General features: G+C 33.6%; 1 protein-coding gene across 4 annotated transcripts in view; it reads right to left on the bottom strand.

Annotated features, from left to right (window-relative positions):
• Positions 1 to 20125, bottom strand: part of FSTL5 (follistatin like 5) — a 682404-nt gene that overhangs the window by 291324 nt on the left and 370955 nt on the right. For all 4 annotated transcript variants that reach the window (XM_077846542.1, XM_077846541.1, XM_077846540.1 and 1 more), the window contains exon 6: positions 10835 to 10955. In XM_077846542.1, coding sequence (XP_077702668.1) covers positions 10835 to 10955 — 121 coding nt within the window. The remainder of the gene's footprint in view (positions 1 to 10834; positions 10956 to 20125) is intronic.

Genomic DNA, 20125 nt, shown 5'->3' on the forward strand with positions numbered 1-20125 from the left:
TGTTAAAAAATTTATCTAATTTCAATCTATTTTTAAACTGTCACGTAAAAATATAATGAATATTCATTAAAATTTCAGGATAAATACCCTTTTCATAAGAAGTTATCATTCCAAAATTTACTAATGATGATAGTAGTAGATTATGCTAAATATTCACTCATCAAATAGCACTGCAAAGTTAGACGTCTGTTATAAACTAAGAGAGTTGTAATAGAATATCTCTAAAAAATCAAAGTCCGTTATTGAATAGAGTACAACAATCAAAAGGTTGAACATTACTAAGCAGGGTCTCAGATATACAATTTATATAGGTAATATTCATCAAATTAGGGGCGCCTGGGTGGCTCAATTAAGCATCTGCCTTCGGCTCAAGTCATGATCTGGGGCCCTGGGATCCACCCCTTCATCTGGCTCTCTGCTCATCAGGGAGTGTGTTTCTCCTTCCCCATCCCCCTTTGCCCTTTCTCCCACCCCTTTGTGCTGGCTTGCTCTCCTGTATACACACTCTCTCTCAAATAAATAAATAAAATCTTTAAAAATAAATATTCATCAAATTAATTAGTTGTATACAAGTGTAAAAATGGATGTATATTAATTTCTTCTGTCAATTCTTAAAATATTTGCTAAAAATTAGTTTGTTACTCTTTTGGAATATCTATAAAAGGAATTGCCATACAAAATATCACACTGAATTACTATATGGTGTGTTAATAAGATATTTTGCACATGTCTTGTTAACATAAATACTTACATATGTACGTGCATTTTTTTTATTGTGAAGGTTCTGTGCACTACAGAATATTTTAGTAACTCCGCATTAAAGAATATTAGGTTATATTCAGTGTCCTACATTAAGTCTCCTAAGGTTCTCAGAGGTAAAAATACTCTAGCTGTTTTTATACTTTAAAAAAACTGAATGTTAACATTAATCCTTGTGGTATAAAGGTTTTACTGAGTCCCTGGACGTGTTTCATTGCTCTGAGGTGAACTGAAATAACTTAGACTAGTAAGACCTTTAATTCTCAAACTGAACAACTTCTCACTGAAAGATATCCATTATTGGTGCATTTGTTTTAAATCTGAGAGGAAGAAATTGTCCTAAGAATTGGGGAAATACAAGGGTGCTAAATGTGGGCAGGGAACATAGGATTTAAATGATTCATTGATAACACAACAGTTGGAAGACACTGGCTTAAAGTGAGTGACATTAAATATGTTTTGTTGAATTCTGTTTTTATTTTATTATGTTTTAAAGATGGATATTTATTTATTTATTTATTTATTTATTTATTTATTTATTTATTTATAGAGCTAGACCACGGAGAGGGGCAGAGAGTGAGGGATGTACAGCATCCCAAGCAGGCTCCATGATAGTCCACAACCCTGAGATCATGACATGAGCTGAAATCAAGTGTTAGTTGTTTAACCGACTGAGCTGCCCAAGCGCCCCTTGAATTCTACTTTTAAACTAAACCTCTTATTTATGTTGCATATGTAATTGTTGATTAGATGACTACATTTATTTTATAAGGTATGTATTTTTCTGGTTTCCTGAAAAATAGATATGAACACTAAGTTCACACTATGTTGTTTATTTACAACTGGAACATGTGCTTAACCTCATATTTAACTAAATTGTCAAATCAATATGTTGTACACCTGAAATTAATATAACACTGTAGGTCGACTATACATCAACAATAAAAAATAAATGAATAGAATCTGTAGGTTTCCTGCATAGATGACGGGGTTGTCCCTAAATAAATACAGTTGTACTTATTAAAAAAACTGTAATAAAATTTAAAACAGATTTTTTTCACACTCTAATATTATATACTCTCTAAGACGGTAGTCAATGACTAGTCCAAATGAGATATAAGATATGCTGTAAATGCTAGATTTTGAAACTTGATAGAAAATGTAAAGTATTTCCTTTATTTTCATATTGACGATGGGTTGTGATAATAATATTTTTGGACATATTGGGATGAAAAAATGTTAATAAAATCAATTCCACTCATTTCTTTTTTTTTTTAAATGTGGCTCCTAGAAAATTAAAAGTTATTAGGATGACTAACATTTTTTGTTTGTATTATATGTTAAATGGACAGTGTTGATCTTTAAAGAGAGAAATAATGGCTTGTGAATAGCAATAAATTGAGAGTTATGATTATAATTTCTATAATTATGGTAACTTCATACAATGCAAGCCATTAAAATATGTTAAGCTACATTTGTTAATACTGAGATATGTTCCCCTACTTAAGGTATAATTAAGGTAAATCTTGAGGATATAATATCAATGTCACATTTCATAAAATATGTGCATATGTGTATATCAAAGTGATTATAACTGAATGATGGAATTAAAATTGATTCCTATTTTCTCTTTTGTGCCTTTCTGCTTTCTTTAACTACAACAACAAAAATTGTCATTGTTAAAAAGGATATGGAATTATGGTAGTTAATGAAAGCAAAGTCTGTTGGGCAAACTTTTATTAATATGTGATTTGGCTTAAAATGTATTAAAATTTAAAAGCCATTTCTCTTGTTTTGATTCATTTTCTTCTTCTTTTTTTTTTTTTTTTTGAACAAGACAGGATAGATTCAAACTAATATTAGACACTCAACTTAAATCTTATGATTTTTATATGTTATTGATAAGGCCTACTTAAATTTCTTGTTTTATCTGGTTACACCCATGTAATCACTCTATGAAAGTGATAGAATTCTTAAACAAGAGGGCAGGCCTCTAGCTGGTTTAAAAAAAAAATGTGACGGAAATAAAAACCACATATTAAATTATATTTAACAAAAACTGATTTTGAGTAGTCGCTTCCAAATCCTTGAATTAAAAACCAATGTTTTTAAAGATTAATTGCCTAAACATGTATGATTTCTTATATATTTTTAAAAAGTACTTGATTTTATAGATCATAACATTCACTTTGCAGGTAAATGCCTCCATAATGGGTCATTTGACAGAGCAGAATCCTATAAAGAAACTTTCAACTGGAAAATGTAAATGAAATGCATTCTCTCAGACTAATCTTGGGTAGGGAATTCAGACAACAGCTAATAATTAAAGCATGATACATTGCATTCAAATTGTTAAACTGTTGAACAACAATTAACCAGCAAAAAATAAATCCTTTTAGTAGGGACACAGTTTGGAAATCTGAGATAGATTAATTAATTAATTAATTAATTTTTAAAACAGGTTCCATACCAACATGGGGCTTGAATTCATGACCCAGAGATTAGGAGTCACATGCCCTCCTGCCTGAGCAGGCCTGGTGCCCCTGAGATACTTTAAGTTGAAGTCAAGGCTTTGGTGCCAAGGTGCAGTAACTCTCTCATGCCTGAATGGATGAGATCTGGGGCAGCGTTGCAGCAGGTCATCTGCACAGGAAAGCCATTATGAAGAAGATGCTATGCAGATAGGGTTCCAGAACCACACGAGTGCAATGTAAGGCTCAGTTCAAGGAGTTTCTGAGCAATCAGTATGAAGAACATGGAGTTAACAAAGCCAAAGTACCAATGAATTACAGAAATGATTTTGCAAGTCCAAAACAGCCCCAGGCACACACTATTGCTGAATACCGTGCTGAAGTCAGGGAAAAGTAATTTTAAGTCAGATTAGCTAAGTTATGATTGACAAGATATGGTACATGGTGGCGAAGTAAGAATGAATAATCAATTTCATTTTATTGTTTCTTATTTCAATTTTATTTTGTGTCAGGAAAGGCCTGACTCTCAATATCTGAATGATGAAAAGAGTCAATACTTTAAGAAATAAATAGAAGGGTTTCACCTGAAATAAAAGAGAAGCTAAAATATCTCATTGTGTCTGCTTTTAGGAGCACCAAATAGTTAGGTCAGCAAGCAAAATTACCAGTGAGAAATCATGATAGAGGCTAAAGGTAAAGAAGAAACATAAAGGTGCACTAGCTACAAAAGATTAAGGTAATCTTAGCAATCAGGAAGACAGGGTCATCTTAAAATGGAAAAAAAAAATAAGGCTTTCATTCTTTTTAAAATTACAGTTTATTTTATTTTATTTTGTTTTATTTTATTTATTTTATTTTAAATTACAGTTTAAATTGGTATTGGCTTACCTGTTGTCTTTCTACTCACAATTGATATGTAAAAATAATTCATTTTGTTTAGAACCAAAATTTGTCTTTTTGGAATACATGTCTATAGGGTGGGTCCAACAATCATGTTGGACAGTCCTTTCCCTATAAAGTCCAAAGAACTTAGACAAAACAACAATAATATAAAGTGGAAATTACCTGTAAGTAAATAGTGCTAAGCTCTATTTACCAAAACTGTCAGGGCATATCTATAAACTCTAACATAGAACATTATAATTATATAAACAAGTGAATTAATTTTTTAATCAAAGTATGTAGTAAAAGAGTTATTTTCCCAAAGTGACAAGCAATTAAAGTTGTTGCAAGGTTTCGTATTACAGTGATCTATGTGTGAGGCTGTTCGATAGTAGCTACATCAGCGTCTAATATGGCATTTCCAAAACCAGTATGGGATTTTTTTTTTTTTGTACGTCTAAAAAGTAGAATGCTATGAGCACCATAGAAGCCCTTTTCTCATCTGTGTTCCCAACCCATCACCCTCTAATTCCTACAAAGGCAACCGTCATGTTAACTATTGAAACCATGGATGAGTTTTACCTATTTTGGATTTTATCTAAATATATACTTGATGTATGCTTGTGAGCTCTGCTTCTTCGCTCAGCATTTTTTCTGTTTCTTTCTTTCCTTTTTTACATTTAACCTCTTAATCGCCAGCACTTTTGCTTCTACCTCTACTTCTCTGCTGAAAATGCTGTGACCAAAGTCACCAACAACCTCCTTATTGCGAAATGCAGTAGCCACTTATTTATCTGTCATATACTCTCTTGTTTTGAACTCAGTCATGGAAATTGCTGGTCAACAATTTCCTTTTTTTTTTTTTTTTTAAGATTTTATTTATTTATTCATGATAGTCACACACACACAGAGAGAGAGAGAGAGAGAGAGGCAGAGACACAGGCAGAGGGAGAAGCAGGCTCCATGCAGGGAGCCCGACGTGGGATTCGATCCCGGGTCTCCAGGATCGCGCCCTGGGCCAAAGGCAGGCGCTAAACTGCTGCGCCACCCAGGGATCCCCTGGTCAACAATTTCTTACTAAAATTTTATGATGATGTAGCCCTTTGGTTTACTTCCTACCAATCGTGTGGGTTTTTTGTTTTGTTGTTAAATTACTTAATTAATTTTGCATTTAACTCCTTATTGCTCTTCTGCTCATCTCTTCTCTCTTTACATACTCACTTTGGGTACCTCATTCCCTGCCTGAGTATCAAATTTTAACTACCTGCCCTATATCTCTATTTGTAGTCCTGAACTCCCACTTGGGCTCTAGGCCATGATATTCTCCAACCAAAAATTTGTATGTGAATATGTCAGTATGTTGAAAATTTAACTCAGTATATGTCCTCAAGCTCACTTCTCTTCCTGTGTGCCCTACCTTAATGACTAGCATCATTGGTCACCTCAGTATGCAAGCTAGAAAACTGGACATTATCCTTGGCCCTATCCTCTCCATCCCATGCATATGGGATCATTCATCAGGTTTAGAGGATGCTGCTTGTAAGCTATTATCCAAATATGACCACTTCCCTGAATTATTACAATTGCTCCTTTAGTTCTGGCCCTATCACCTTTAACCCATATTACTGTAAGAATCTTAATTCTTCTCACTAAGCCCTGCTATTTTTCTCAAATAAATGTCTTTCATATACTAATGATCTAATATCTATGAATATTAACAGAATATTCATATTTCATCACTCTGATTATTAGATGGTTCCAATAAGTAATATTTTTATTATAGCAATTGTGATTTCCTAGAAAATGCTTTTTTCCTTCTAATGTCATTATCAAAACTATATCTCATTAAGAACGGTTTCATATAAAGAGAGATGATATTTTGAGTATAATCATGAATAGTTAGGCAATTTAAAATAATCATTCCATGTTTTTTAAAATATTTTAAAATTTTAGAATTCTAATTACTTACTCTTTTTTAAGAAAGGAGAGAGAACTATTATACAATTAGTTTCAATGTAAATGCTCACAGTCGATGCATTATGCTTGCAAAAAACTAATTATTTCATGCCTAGTAGAAACACATCTTTTTGGAACTTTCCACATATAAAGACCATTTTGAATTGATAGAGATTTATTTAAGTGTGACATTAGAACTTGAACTAATAGAATACATACATATCTTGAAATACATCTATATGACTTTGGGAACTGCAACTCATAAGAATTTAATAGAATTTCAAGAATCTATCGGAATTGCAAACTCCTCATTTCATACAATTTTAAGTCTTAGCACTAGACTCAAACGACTTATAATTTAACTCAGAAAATAAAGTACATAGAAAGCATTCTCCAAACAATTATTCTTTCCCTGGATAACCAATAGCATCATTTTTTGTTAGCTAGACATAAAAACAATTAATAATAATACCATGGCACTTTATCACCTCAATTGAGTTTGATGGCAAAAATAAGTAAATGTAAAAATTTATCTGAGTATCACTTTTGAAATTAAATGCCTCAATTCAGTGTACAGTCATGTTGTTTGATGGCAAATCACTTGCATTTACCTATAGATTTAAGGCAAAAATGTAGTGCCCCATGCAAATCAAACAAACCCTTTAATTTAATTTTGAATGGGAAGAAAATAAAGCAATGTTTCATTGTACATCAATTCAAGTCCTTGTTATTAATAATAGCACTGTGGACTCATATTTAATTCTATAAGAAACTTTTGCATTGAAAAATCTACACAGTTTATTGAAAATACTCAAGACAACAAAATGCCTGGTGAAAGGTGTTAACCATCTGACCAGAGGATTTCGTATTTCCTCTAAGTATTCAAAAACTATGTCACTGACCTCATTTAAAATTTATTTGATCCCATTAAATAGACCTCCAAGTTTGTTAACCAAACGAGGCATGATTTAGAATATTTGATACTTACACTGAGGATGTATTTTAAATATCTTTTTATTAAGGCCAAAAATTATGAAGAAAAACATACCATTCAATGTCGTTGTAATATTGAAATAATCCATCTTATCCAAAAAGGAAAAGAAAAGGTATTTTATAGAAAACCTTATAACTACTGTAATCGCATTGTAATAGTGTTGATGATTTTTTTTTTTTTTTTTTTTACCATTAAACTTTTCTTGTTTGCCCATTTCCTTTTGCTTTACTTTCATCTATTTTATACCATGGCAGAAAGAATATTAAACTGGGACTCCAAAAATGTGTATCTACCAGCAGATAATTAATGGATCAAGAGAAGTTTGTGTGTGTGTGTGTGTGTGTGTGTGTGTGTGTGTGTATGTGTGTTTTAACTTCCCTGGACTTAATTTATTCCTCTGTACATTCATTTAGGGACTTTTTAGTTTTCTGGAATTTTTTTTTTTTGGAACTATCCGGGGGAATCATTCTGTATGTTAAAAAAAGATTATTTTTACACATACTAGATCTGTCATTTTTATCATTGTCTGTCTGAGATTATATATTCCTAAAGGAAAGAAAAACAATTTTTTAGGTTTTTAACTATCACAGCATTCTATACACATAGGTACTTAATACATGATTTTTTTAATAGATTGCTTTTCTCACTATTGTTACACATTTTTATTAATGATACTACCTTAGTATTTCATAATATAGTGACTTTTTCAAATTATGCCATCATAAAAAGCCTGTCATTAAACTTCACAAAGCCAAAGTGCATTTAGTTATAAAGTATTGTAAAGATGAAAAGAAAGAAATATATAAATATATATATTTATATATATATTTATATATTTCCTAGTATTTAGTATTTCATAGCATAGTGACTTTTTCAAATCATGCCATCATTAAAAGCCTGTCACTAACCTTCACAAAGCCAAAGTGGGTTTAGTTATAAAGTATTGTAAAGATGGAAAGAAAGAAATATATGTATATATATTTCCTATTCAAAAAGTATAAATACCTCTTGCTAATGCTGACACAATCCATACAAATTAATTCTGCTGTCTCTGAGGGATCATTGTATAGTTTGATGACCTGTTTCAATAAGTGCAACAGTGAAAATGTAATACTTTCCAGAAAATTGCTTGTTAAGACCACAAAGAATATTAAAATATTCCATATAATTCCAGCATTACTTAGAAAAACATTATCTTCTCTAAATGATTATATGAATACTATTTTATCATTGTTAAGGGATAGTTTTCTGATTATACAAAAAGAAAAAAGCTCATAATATGATTTCTGAGTGCCAAGTGCTTTCATTACCTAATATCTCTTTATGACTCAGAATATTAAAAATGCAGACCTTTCGTGTTATACGTAATTTTGACCAAATGGCAGAAACATTACAATATTCATTAAACTCATTGCATTTACTATAAATAATTTCCATAAAATTGTTACCATATTACCTTCTAATAGTTAACCCAAATCATATAGATTTTTCCCATTCAACCTCAGGAGTTCCTAGTATAATTTAGCTCCTTCATAGACAATACTTTACTATTTCTCTATTGAATGCTTTTATTGATGATACAAGATTTCTGAAATATAAAATTTTCTTTATCAGAACAATATACTGATCTACCTTGCCTTCCTTCACAACATCAAATCATATATCAAAACCCTGTATCATTTGTTCCCTGTGAGAGGTGCAAGCAACACTATTCTGGACAAGATTCTTATTTACTGATATTGCCAGGGATCATTATTCAGACTTTGCTGTGCTGCCATAAAAATAACACACTATTTATACATTATTTTTATTGTTTCAGTTTCTTGCTCCAGCACTTCATCATCAACAATAATTATATTTTGAATAAGAATTCTACACAAACATCTATTTAATTATCTTACTGATGCTTGATAAGTTGCATACCATTAAAAATTTTACCTGCTTTTCCTACAAGTTCCAATTACTTTTAGGTAGTTAAATCCATGTATCTGCATTGTATAAGGGTGAGGGATGGGAGTTGGTAGGTTATACTGCTTATTTAATAAGACAAGTTAGTAAAACAGTAATAATAATTGGTATATTTTCATAGAATTTCACACCTGGAAAATATTTTTGCAGTTGAACTAGTTTCTGTAAATACCTTGATATGTCATGCACTTGAGTTCTTATTTATGCTATTCTTTTTGTCCAATTTCCCATGTCCTATTGCCTGAACCATATCCACCCATCCTGGAGACAAATGCAATTGATATCACCTTCAAGTCTCCTTGACTTCCCAAACTGGATATTATAGTCTCAATTCACTTAATATTTTATTTAGGTCTTTTTATGATGTTTAGTCCTTTTATCTTGCATACAGTGTTTATATAATAATTTAAAAGGATGATGTTAATATAAATATAAAACAATGTATATATAATTTCTTTCCTGAAAAACCATAGTATCTTTTTGCCACTGTGAGCGCACAAAATAATGCCTATTACAGAGTGAAGTTTAGTGGGAAACACATAGATTTCACAGTCTGACAAAGGTTTGATTATAAACTCAGCTACTTAGTTCTTAACTTCCCTGTGTTTCAGTTTCTTCATACAAAAGTAGAATAATAATATTGCTCTCTTGTTATTTTTTAAAAATAGTCTCACCTTGTAACATACTTATAAGTGATTGCTTACAGAGTCATCCTACCTTTTAATTTAATATGGAAATGCAATTTAATTAAATTTGAAGAATATACTGATAGAAGGCTTTAAAACCTGCAACCGTTCCACATGTGTTATTTTGCTTATACCAAATATTACATAACATATAATTTAATGTTTTAATATGAAATTACTATCTTTGCTTATATGAATTTTCAGAAATTTAAGTAATTCCCCAAATATCAGACCACTGATAGATGGCAGAGGTATAATTCAAAAGAAATCTTTTCACATCAAGTACATACACTTTTTCCTGCCTTCTGGAAAGCAATATATAAATGCGTATACACATAACATATTAAAGATAGTAGATGTATGATAGATAGGTAGATGTAAAAAATACTGGTTTCTGTGCTGGATTAGACCCTGTTGAACTTTGATTCTTTGGAGATTTTCAAACACCAGCCAGTTAATTTAATTTTTGCACACATCCTCTAAATCTTTCCCTTCTGGTTTCTGTCCCCAAGACTTTTTTCTTTGAAATATTTTTAAATAACAACCTGGCAGGTGACTTTTCTAAACCAGATCATCTTTATAACTCCCCTCTATAAAGCACATAAAGTCAATTTTAAGTAGTCGTTAAGCAATTTAAACACATATAAATTGTTCCAAAGTACCTTAACATAAATACAATTTTCCATTCTTATGCTAATTATTGCTAACATAACGCAAAGTCTATCTAGTAACCTACTTTGGTTTCCCAATAGTGTAAAAAAAACAAGACAAAAAGGTCACTTTGTAAATGATTAAATTGTTTTTGCCATATGGTGAAAGTAAGTCAAGTGCTGCTCCTACTCCAAACTTTAGAAGCAATATTGTGGAATTAATGTTTTCAACTAGAATCAATAAGAACTGATATCTAGGGTTATCAAATACTTCCAGATTTTCATTTTAAAATTACCAAACTCCTTAGCTCTTACATATGTTTCAGTACAGTTAAGCACTTAAATGATCTTACTTTTATCACTTCTTTAAAAAAAATAGTTTGTACTCTGAGATCAAGCAAATATACTGTCTTGTTTAAAGAAACAAGAAAAAGAATGAAGAAGTTAGAGAATGAATATTATACTCACGGAATGTTCTATAAAATTCTTCAAGAGCCAGGTGCTTGTCAGAGTTAAAATCATCGTATTTCAGTAGATCATACAAAGTACAATCAGAAAGATCCTGGCCAAGATCTTCCTGTTTAATTACCTGACAAGAAAATTAAACCATACAATTATAACCATCTTAGCATTTCTATAGCATAATTAATTATACATAATCATTACTTAATAGATCATTTTAAGTCTGCAGTAGGGCAAAGAACTGAACCCATGAGAGACCCAGATTTTCAGTTACTGGACAATTATTTTCTTTAATTTTTTCAATTATTTTTAGAACGATTTTTATTTATTTTTGTGAGAGAGATCATGCAAATGAGTACGACATGCACGTGATGGGGGAGCAGAGGGAGAAGCAGACTCTCCCTGAGTAGGGAGCCCAAGGCAGACTTGATCCCAGGATTATGACCTGAGCCGAAGGCAGATGCTTCACCCACTGAGCCATCTAGACACCCTGGAAAAGTATTTTTAACAATTCCAAAGATACAAAGTTAAAAAGTTAAGATAGGTATTTAGAATTTAGCCCAAATTTTCTAGTACAAAAATTTCACAGTAGGACCCAGAAAAATCTGAACTTTACAAGAACATTTTGTGTTTCACTCCTTTTCTCTGCTCCATTTATACTGACTCAAGGAAATATCTCCACATGAAAATTGCCTCCTATGTCTCAGTGACCTCTGTCAAAATAAAACAGGGCTCTTTCTCAACAAAAATAGTGAGAGCATTTGTTCCAACTTTCATCTCCAAATTATTTGTGAAAAATGAAGTTAGATTTTTTTTTTTTTTTCTTCTCTGCCTAAACTCCTCCTCAGCTGGAAGTTAAGCCTTTTGGGATTGTGCATTAACTCCCTCGGTCACAAAAGAGCTATTAAGCAAATGACTGTTTCCAGGAGCCAAAGAGAATTAATGCACCAATTGATGATGAAAATCTATCCAAGTGTGGGTGAGAAAAATCATCAGACTTTTTCTCCTCTGTGCTCTGTCCTATGGACTAAGGCTGTAGCTTTTTTATACGCTACTGCTTTGACTATTGCCTCTCAAATAAAAGAGCTCCCCAAGATTTTTCAAACATTCCTACCCGTCTGGGTGGCTGCATAGCTGTGCCCATGGCTTTTCATATTCTCCTACATGCAGAGGCAGTATTTCACTTGCTTCGAGCTGTGCATTACAGCGTGGTTTTAAAAAAGCGATGGCATGTAATCAGAAAACGCAGGCTCTGAGGTCAGCCAGCTTTGGGTTCTGCTCCTGCTAATGCCACTTAACAGTTCTATAATTTCTGGCAAATCACTTAACCTTTCCTCAACTAGAAATTGGAGGTAGTAACATTTATGTCTCATGGCTATCGTGAAGAATATACACACGCACATACACACACATGTACCTAAACACACACACATACACTCACATAAAGTTAGAGACAACATATAAGGTGTACTCAAAAATACACAATTTTAAAGTCAAAAATAATGATGTTTTAAGCCTGTAATGTGCTTCGTATGCAAATAATTCACTGCTGATTTCCACACCAGCTTGCATATGCACTACTGTGTGTTCACCATAGATTACTGTCTTTGATAAAGCAGTATGCTTTGTTAGATCAGTGGCAGATTAGTGACACTAACTTCTAAAGATTCTCAGATGCTCCCGAACTATTTTTTTTAATAACCTTTTTGGGAACATTTCCATGTTAAAAGTTTAGTTACACCAGAGTATGGCCGAGCTAGAGAGGTAGCTCTGAGGATGGAGCTTAGCTTGAGGGTCACTAGAGCCTCCAGCCCCCTTCTGCAGCCACCTGAGCATTGCTAAATACAACTTGCACAATACACTGGGTTATCTGCTCTTGTGTAATGTATTCACATTCCGTTGGTTAAGCTGATATTCGCTGCCTTAGAGGGGGAGAAAAGGCAAAACATTTATCTGCTTTAATTGATCCATATACATAGATATTGTTGAGAGCGAGTATTAAGCCTTACACTTCTGCACAGTCCAGCTGGAGGGATTAACAAAACTATCTAACGGCTGAAGCCATCTCTCCTATAAGCCTAATGAGAAAACTAATACTGCTTTTCTATTTAGAAAGCAACAGAGCTCTCAGCCATTCTCCATCTGTTATTTGTTAGATCATGGAAAATGACTTTTTCCCGGGTGGTAAGGGGGCAGCATATTTCATCTTACCTCACTACGCTCTTCCTAAAGATCTGCAATGCAAGCGGTGTAGTAATTTTAAGGATGCAGTGACAGCAGGGTTTGGTCAGGTACTTTAATAATATTTTTTAGTGGTTTTTATTCTCATACATGTTCATAAAGAGAAGGAGATGGAAAAACCTGGAGAAATTGTGCATCATTTTCTGTCTCACATTTTCTATTTTAATAGTTTGCTCAGATTAAGTCATGTGCTAGACAAAGAGATGAACTTCTACCTTTCTCTTGAATGCTGGCATAACACTAGCTTGATCTTGATTTGATCCTGATCTTGATTTGATCATGATTATACAACTTAAGCTGGATGTGCTGTTTTAATCAGTGTACCCTGGAGAAGCAAATGGTCCTGGCTAGAAGTTTTCAGAAACAACAACAACAAAAACCCCAACTATGTCATCTATATTGGACCATGTTCATGTACAGGAGAGAGATGATTCTTCCCTTACCATCAATATTTCAAATACACATTTTCTTCATTTTATTCCATTTTTTTTTGGTCAATGTAACAGCTTATTTAAAATATATTTCCTGGGATCCCTGGGTAGCTCAGTGGTTTAGCACCTGCCTTGGGCCCAGGGTGTGATCCTGGAGACCCGGGATCAAGTCCCACATGAGCCTGCTTCTCCCTCTGCCTGTGTCTCTGCCTCTCTGTCTTTCATGAATAAATAAAAATCCTTAAAAAAATAAGATAAAATATATTTCCTAGTAACTTCTTCTCTCCTTTAGGTTTCCTGATGGGATCTGTGTACAGTCTGAGGTATTTCAAACGAGGGAGATACTTTTCTATGACCTTTCAACCAGCATGGAGAAATTGCTTTAGATATCTAGAGTTTTGATAACCTTAAAGTAATGAGTGTTTGACTGCTTGCAAGAAAGCATGACAGGAAATAAGCAGATTTCCTCCCCAAGGGCACAGTAACATATCAAACACTCTTTGACACAGGGGATCCAAACTTGTAGGGCTTTCATCGTTGTCAACATTTCTTTTATGTATGTCTGGCACTGGTTCCAAGAACTTCCCAGTCTAGGCCCTTCAAAATACATGTGCTATTTCTGAACTAGTGATCATGTAGAGCCAGACTCACTGAATATATTGTTATCTAAGTATCTGATGATGAAGATTTAGTCAAGGAGCTCACTCATAATTTCATTTGTTATCTACTGTAAAATATTGAATATGTTTCCCAAATTTACCAGTGTTTTGGTGAGCTTTCTAAGGACACAAAAAATTAGAGACTTTTACTTTCTTTAGTAATCAAAAATCAAGTTACATGAATCTTGGGCTCCACAGAGATTAGAGTCAATGTGACATAACAGAAGTATTAGTCGAATATATGTCATCTAAGGAACCCACATACACAGCATCCCAGAGGGGATATATATTTAATTTCAAAGTAGTAGAACTGTCAAGGTTGCATGAGGAATTATAATAACTCAGGGATGATTCAATGTTTTGATACTACATTCCTTTTTCTTCCAAAACTTAAGAACAAAAACAAAAACAAAACTGTCCCTCCCAAAGTAAACTATTCTCGTTATTATTCTCCTTCATTTGTTTAATCAGGTATCTATTTAACAAGTAATTTTTGAGTATCTACTAATGTGTCAGACTCTTTCCTAGACTCTGAAAACAGCCAACAAGATAGACAAAAGTCCCTCCCATGTGGGACTTATATGCTAGTAAAGAGGGAACAAATAAATATATAAGTAAACTACATAGTATGTCAGACAATAAGTTATATGAGGATAAATAAAAATGGAAAGAATAAAAAGGAAAATGCTGGAGGTGGGTGTAGAGAATTATCTTTCTGCTGTGGAGACATATGGATGGGTATTAGTTTTCTGGGCATATATATTATGACTTGGAAATCAAAGATTATTATAATCACTCTCATAAAAGAGGTTAAATACATAGAATTAATTTTTATATATGGACTTAATAATCTCAAGTCAAGTCATGGTGATGAAGCCACTGGTGTGAGGGTATAGGAGGACAGTGGAGTAGAATCTTCCAGTTCCGTGTCTTTTTCTTTACTCTCCTTGGTAGAGACGGACAAATAGCAACTGTAAACTCATGGAAGGACACACTACTCATATGTTCAAAAGCTCAACTGAAGATGAGCTTTACTTCATCCTTTGCAAGCTTTTCGCCTCAAACTAATCATGAGCATTTCATAATCACAGTGATCTCAGTTATCGGAGCTCAGTGCTCCTCTATTTTAGAGAAAATTCATCACATTTGTGAAGTTGAAGAGAAAATATTTTCACTCTTTACTTGGCAAATTGTGCAGATTGCATCAAAGCCTAAGGGGTCAGGAAATAAATATACTTTATAAGAAATACGTATCTTTAAGCATTATCTTTAAATCTCTCCCACATGCTCTATGTGGATGGGTTGGCTTCTCTACTACTTAGTTCTCTGAACATTTCCTTGTACACTTCCTTTCTGCTTCTCTCCTTCTCTCCCTTCTTCCTTCTTTTTGTCTTTCCCTTTTTAACAACCAACATGTGACAAGAATTGTGCTAGATGTTGGAGATATAGTAAATAAGAATCACATAGTCTTTGTCCTCAGGGAGTTAATTTTCTAGAGAAGATGAGTGGGAACAGGTAATCAAATAATTAAATAAACAAGATAATTACAGAATGTTGACAGTGCTCTAAAAAGTAAACAAGGTGAAAGGGCAGAGGATAAATAATTAACATTACAAATTATAGTAGTTTACTCATATATAACTGATGCTATCCTGCAAAAGGTGTATTAGAAGGAGAGAATCACATAAAAATTAATTACGTCTTTAAGTTCTCTTTTAGGTTTTGTAACATTTAAAAAATCAATAGGGCCAACATTAATTCTTTTGAAAGACCTGCTGAAGAGATTACATTATTCAACTACCGGTGGGAAGAAAAATATTTTATTTTTAAGGCATTATATATGGTTCACAGGGATTGTGTAAATGTGAATGCCTAATTATTAACTGCACTTTAACATTCCAAGGGAAAGATGCTATAAATGATACGTTTATTTTTTAAAAAAACAAAACTTCAATTTTCCAATTGTCCTGTGCATATTATTATGAACAACATTAAAAAAAAGAATATTTGAAACTAGTTACTAATGTTTATAGGTAGAATTGAAAGTACTGTTTCTTAATTGTAGCCCCAAGGGGCTCCTAAACCAACAATCACAGGCCTTACCTTTCTCTGTTAAGTGCTAATCGTTGCTGGAAACCTTTAACGCTGTAAAGGAAATTGCCAGTACTATGAAGATCTGCCTACTGGCATTGCCACCACCATTCTAAGTCGAACACCTGGTTTCTGCTGTCTTATTTTGTCTAGCGGAGGTTTATGGGGTTTTTAAATGTTAAATAGGATTAATTACCATGGCATTCCCTGGAAGTTCTCACTTATCTCCCTTCTCTATCCAGACAAGTGCTTATTTATTTGTTTTTAGTTTGTCTTCACTGAAATAGCTTTTTATCTATTAGACAAAACAATTCTTACCAATCTTATAGTAAATAAATATGTTGACTAGGCACCAGAACCTTTTAAGAAATCTTTAAATTTGTAATAGGTTTTATCAACTCAAAATAAGATGAACTGTCCATTCCCTATGTAACAGTTCTAAACATTTTTAAAGAAAATTGTATGTACAAAGGTTGCGAAAACATCATTGCCATGCCCATCCTGATAGCTTAAAAATATCCAGTCTTATTTATTCTTGCTTTTTATTTAATTTCGTAAATGTATTCACATATGGTAGTCATTGAGCAAATAGCTTTTTAAGTCAAATATGTATAACATAATAATCTAAATCCTGTGAACAAGTAGCTCTTTTTATTATTTTAATAAAGAGTTGGCATGTGTGCACATTAGGGAAATATTTCATTCTAATATGCATGCCTAATGTGAATCAGCTTATTAAGATGACAGACTCTAAATGAAGAAAGAGCTAAATCAATATACTCAATACAGCTGCTTATTTAAACTCAGAATCACAAGGGAATGATTTTGCTTACTTAAATTCTACGGGTGGTTATTTTATGAAATAGGGAGAGGCCGAAGGAGTAGATTTTCCAAGCTGTTAGCACTATTTCACTTTAAGAACCCTGTGTTTACTGCTGTTAAGTTTACCAAGGAAGCCATTAGGCTGAGTTGGCTCTAATGCCCTGGCACCTATGTAAACAAGCCCAGATCTAAGCTGTAAATGCTTCAACGTTTCAAAACTGACAACCCATCACAAATAGCCAAGTAGGTTTTAAGCTACAGCCAATCAGTTGAGTTCCTTACTTTGCCTTCTCCTTTCCTCGATGAGTTCTCCCCTAGCTCCCCCTCAGCGGAGTGCTTCTTGACCACATCTGCTTTGGCACGCCAACTCAATTTTTGCTCAAGTAAATTCTTAAAATTTTAATACGATGCAGCTTATCTTTTAACACGGCTAACAAATCCAAGGATGCCATTCCACCGGGTGAAGGGTGTAGCCTCATCTTACCCTAAAGATCTAACCTATCAGACCGCAGTGCAAGACACAGTTGTCCATTTCCCTCTAAGGGACAATCTGGACAAATTTCTTTGTGTTTCAGATCCTGGGCTGTTCTAAGTCAAACACCTGGTTTCTGCTGGACTTACTTTGCCTACTAGAAGGCTTATGGGGTTTTAAAATGTTAAATAGGATTAATTACCATGGCATTCTCTGGAAGTTCTCACTTATCTCCCTTCTCTATCTAGACAAGTGCTTATTTATTTGTATTTAGTCTTTTCTCACTAAAATAGCTTCGAACACCAAACAAGTGAGTTTTCACACCTTATCAGAATGGTCCTCAAGAAAAGGCAGAATGTTTGGTTTGCCTTTAGTACATGGAATTAGTTACCAGCAGACACTACTCAGTTCTATACCCTCCTTAGGAATGGGATCCAGGCACTAAAGCAGAGATTCAAGAAAAGATATAGAGCACTAACTAGAACAAAATAAATGCCAATTTACCTGTTTTCAATAAAGAGAAGAGAGACATTTAAAGACAAAATGCATAAAATTAATTAAATGTGATTGAAATATTACCTTTGTCATATAGTAATTAAGACACTTATATGGGAAAGGAGACAAGGGTAATCTGTTCCTATAAAAAAACAAATTTGATGGACACTCCACTTTACCTACCATCCATCTCCATATCATTTGGGCAATAGAAATCCTCATCCAAAGGGTGAAAGTGGGCCATATACTTGAGGAAAGAGTTGTGGGACATAATTAGGTTCTGAGGGTAAAAAAAAAAAAAAAAAAATAGGGCACAAGACAGATGCTAGGAATTTCTTCTAGTTTCAAAGACTGATATATTTTTCCCTAAGGGAAGAGTATGATGGATATTGTTTTGTTTTGTTTTGTTTTTTTTTTCATTTATGATAGATAGTCACAGAGAGAGAGAGAGAGAGAGGCAGAGACATAGGCAGAGGGAGAAGCAGGCTCCATGCACCGGGAGCCCGATGTGGGATTCGATCTTGGGTCTCCAGGATCGCGCCCTGGGCCAAAGGCAGGCGCCAAACTGCTGCGCCACCCAGGGATCCCTGGATATTGGTTTTTGACGTTGGTGTTGTATCTTATAACTTGTTATTAGTTTTTTAACTAAATTAGATTTTGGCAACCATGGAATGTGATGTATTTGGTCACATAAGTTTAGTAGTAGAATCTGAAATAGGACATATTTTTTGCATGATAAAGAATTTAGAGCCCCAGGTTGAGGGATAGATTTGGACACTGCATCTGTGGTGCAGGGAATGCCAAGCACACCATGGACACAGCACAAGGAAAGGAAAAGGGTACAAAATGCTTTATCTAAACTGGATTTCAATTTGGGATTTAAGTAATTTGTGATGTAAACACCTTATATCTTCCCTGCAAGGCTACAATGTTTTTTGAAGAATCTATCTATCATCTATGTATGTATGTATGTATGTATCTATCTATCTATCTTCTATCTCTACTATCTATCTATCTATCATCTATCTATCTATCTATGCAATTTTTTTGTGTGGAGCTCAAAAAGGAGTGCAAAGAGGGCACAGATTTCTGAATTACAGCAATAAAATAATAGTATCACTACTATTATCACTAATATTACTATTGATCAGTTACTATAACATAGTACTCAGGATTTAACAATTCATGTTGGCTATATGAGATAAATATATAAGTACTTCAAATGAGATGAGCAGTATAAAAACATACCATCATTTCTTTTTTTCTGATTTCTTGGGATAACCAAAACTACTGATTTTCTTTTGCAAGAACCACTTTTTTTTCTTTTTTAAATTTTTAAAAATATTTATTTATTTGAGAGACAGAGTCTGTGGGGAAGTGGGGGAGAGGAGCAGAGGGAGCTAATCTTCAAACAAATTCACTGCTGGGCAGGGAACCCTACTGGGGTTTAATCTCCTGACCCTGAGATCATGACCTGAACCAAAACTAACTGTTGGAGGCTTAACCAACTGAGCCATCCAGTCACCCTTTTAAATTTTTTTAAGACTTTATTTATTTATTTTATAGAGGGATAGAGGAGTGTATATGCACATGGGGGGAGGGACAGAGGGAAAGGAAGAGAGAGAATCTCAAGCAGAATCCTTGCTGAGCCGGGAACCAAACAGGGGGCTCTATCCTCTGACCCTGAGATCATAACCTGAGTCAAAATCAACAGTTGGATGCTCTACTGACTGAGCTACCCAGGTGCCCTAAGCCATTTTTTTCATTGTAAAAGTTGGCATTAAAATATTTTTCATGTTTAATAATGGGCATATAGATTTCTGGGTCATAATGGCTATGACCTAACCGTGAACTAATGGTATTTAAGTTGTTATCACCTAATATCCAAGTGCAAGCATTAAAAAAATGCAAAGGATGAGCATAATGGAAATATTGTTCATACACTCATTGACTAACATCAGTATGTGTGCCCTCTTTATTTCCATGATCATCCATGGCAATCACATGAAAGTTATCTTCATGTATTTTCTGTATTTTCACTGTATTTTCTATATGCTAGTCATGTTTCTTAGAAGCGTACATATTG

Source organism: Canis aureus, chromosome 13, assembly GCF_053574225.1.
Source record: "Canis aureus isolate CA01 chromosome 13, VMU_Caureus_v.1.0, whole genome shotgun sequence".
NCBI lineage: Eukaryota > Metazoa > Chordata > Mammalia > Carnivora > Canidae > Canis > Canis aureus.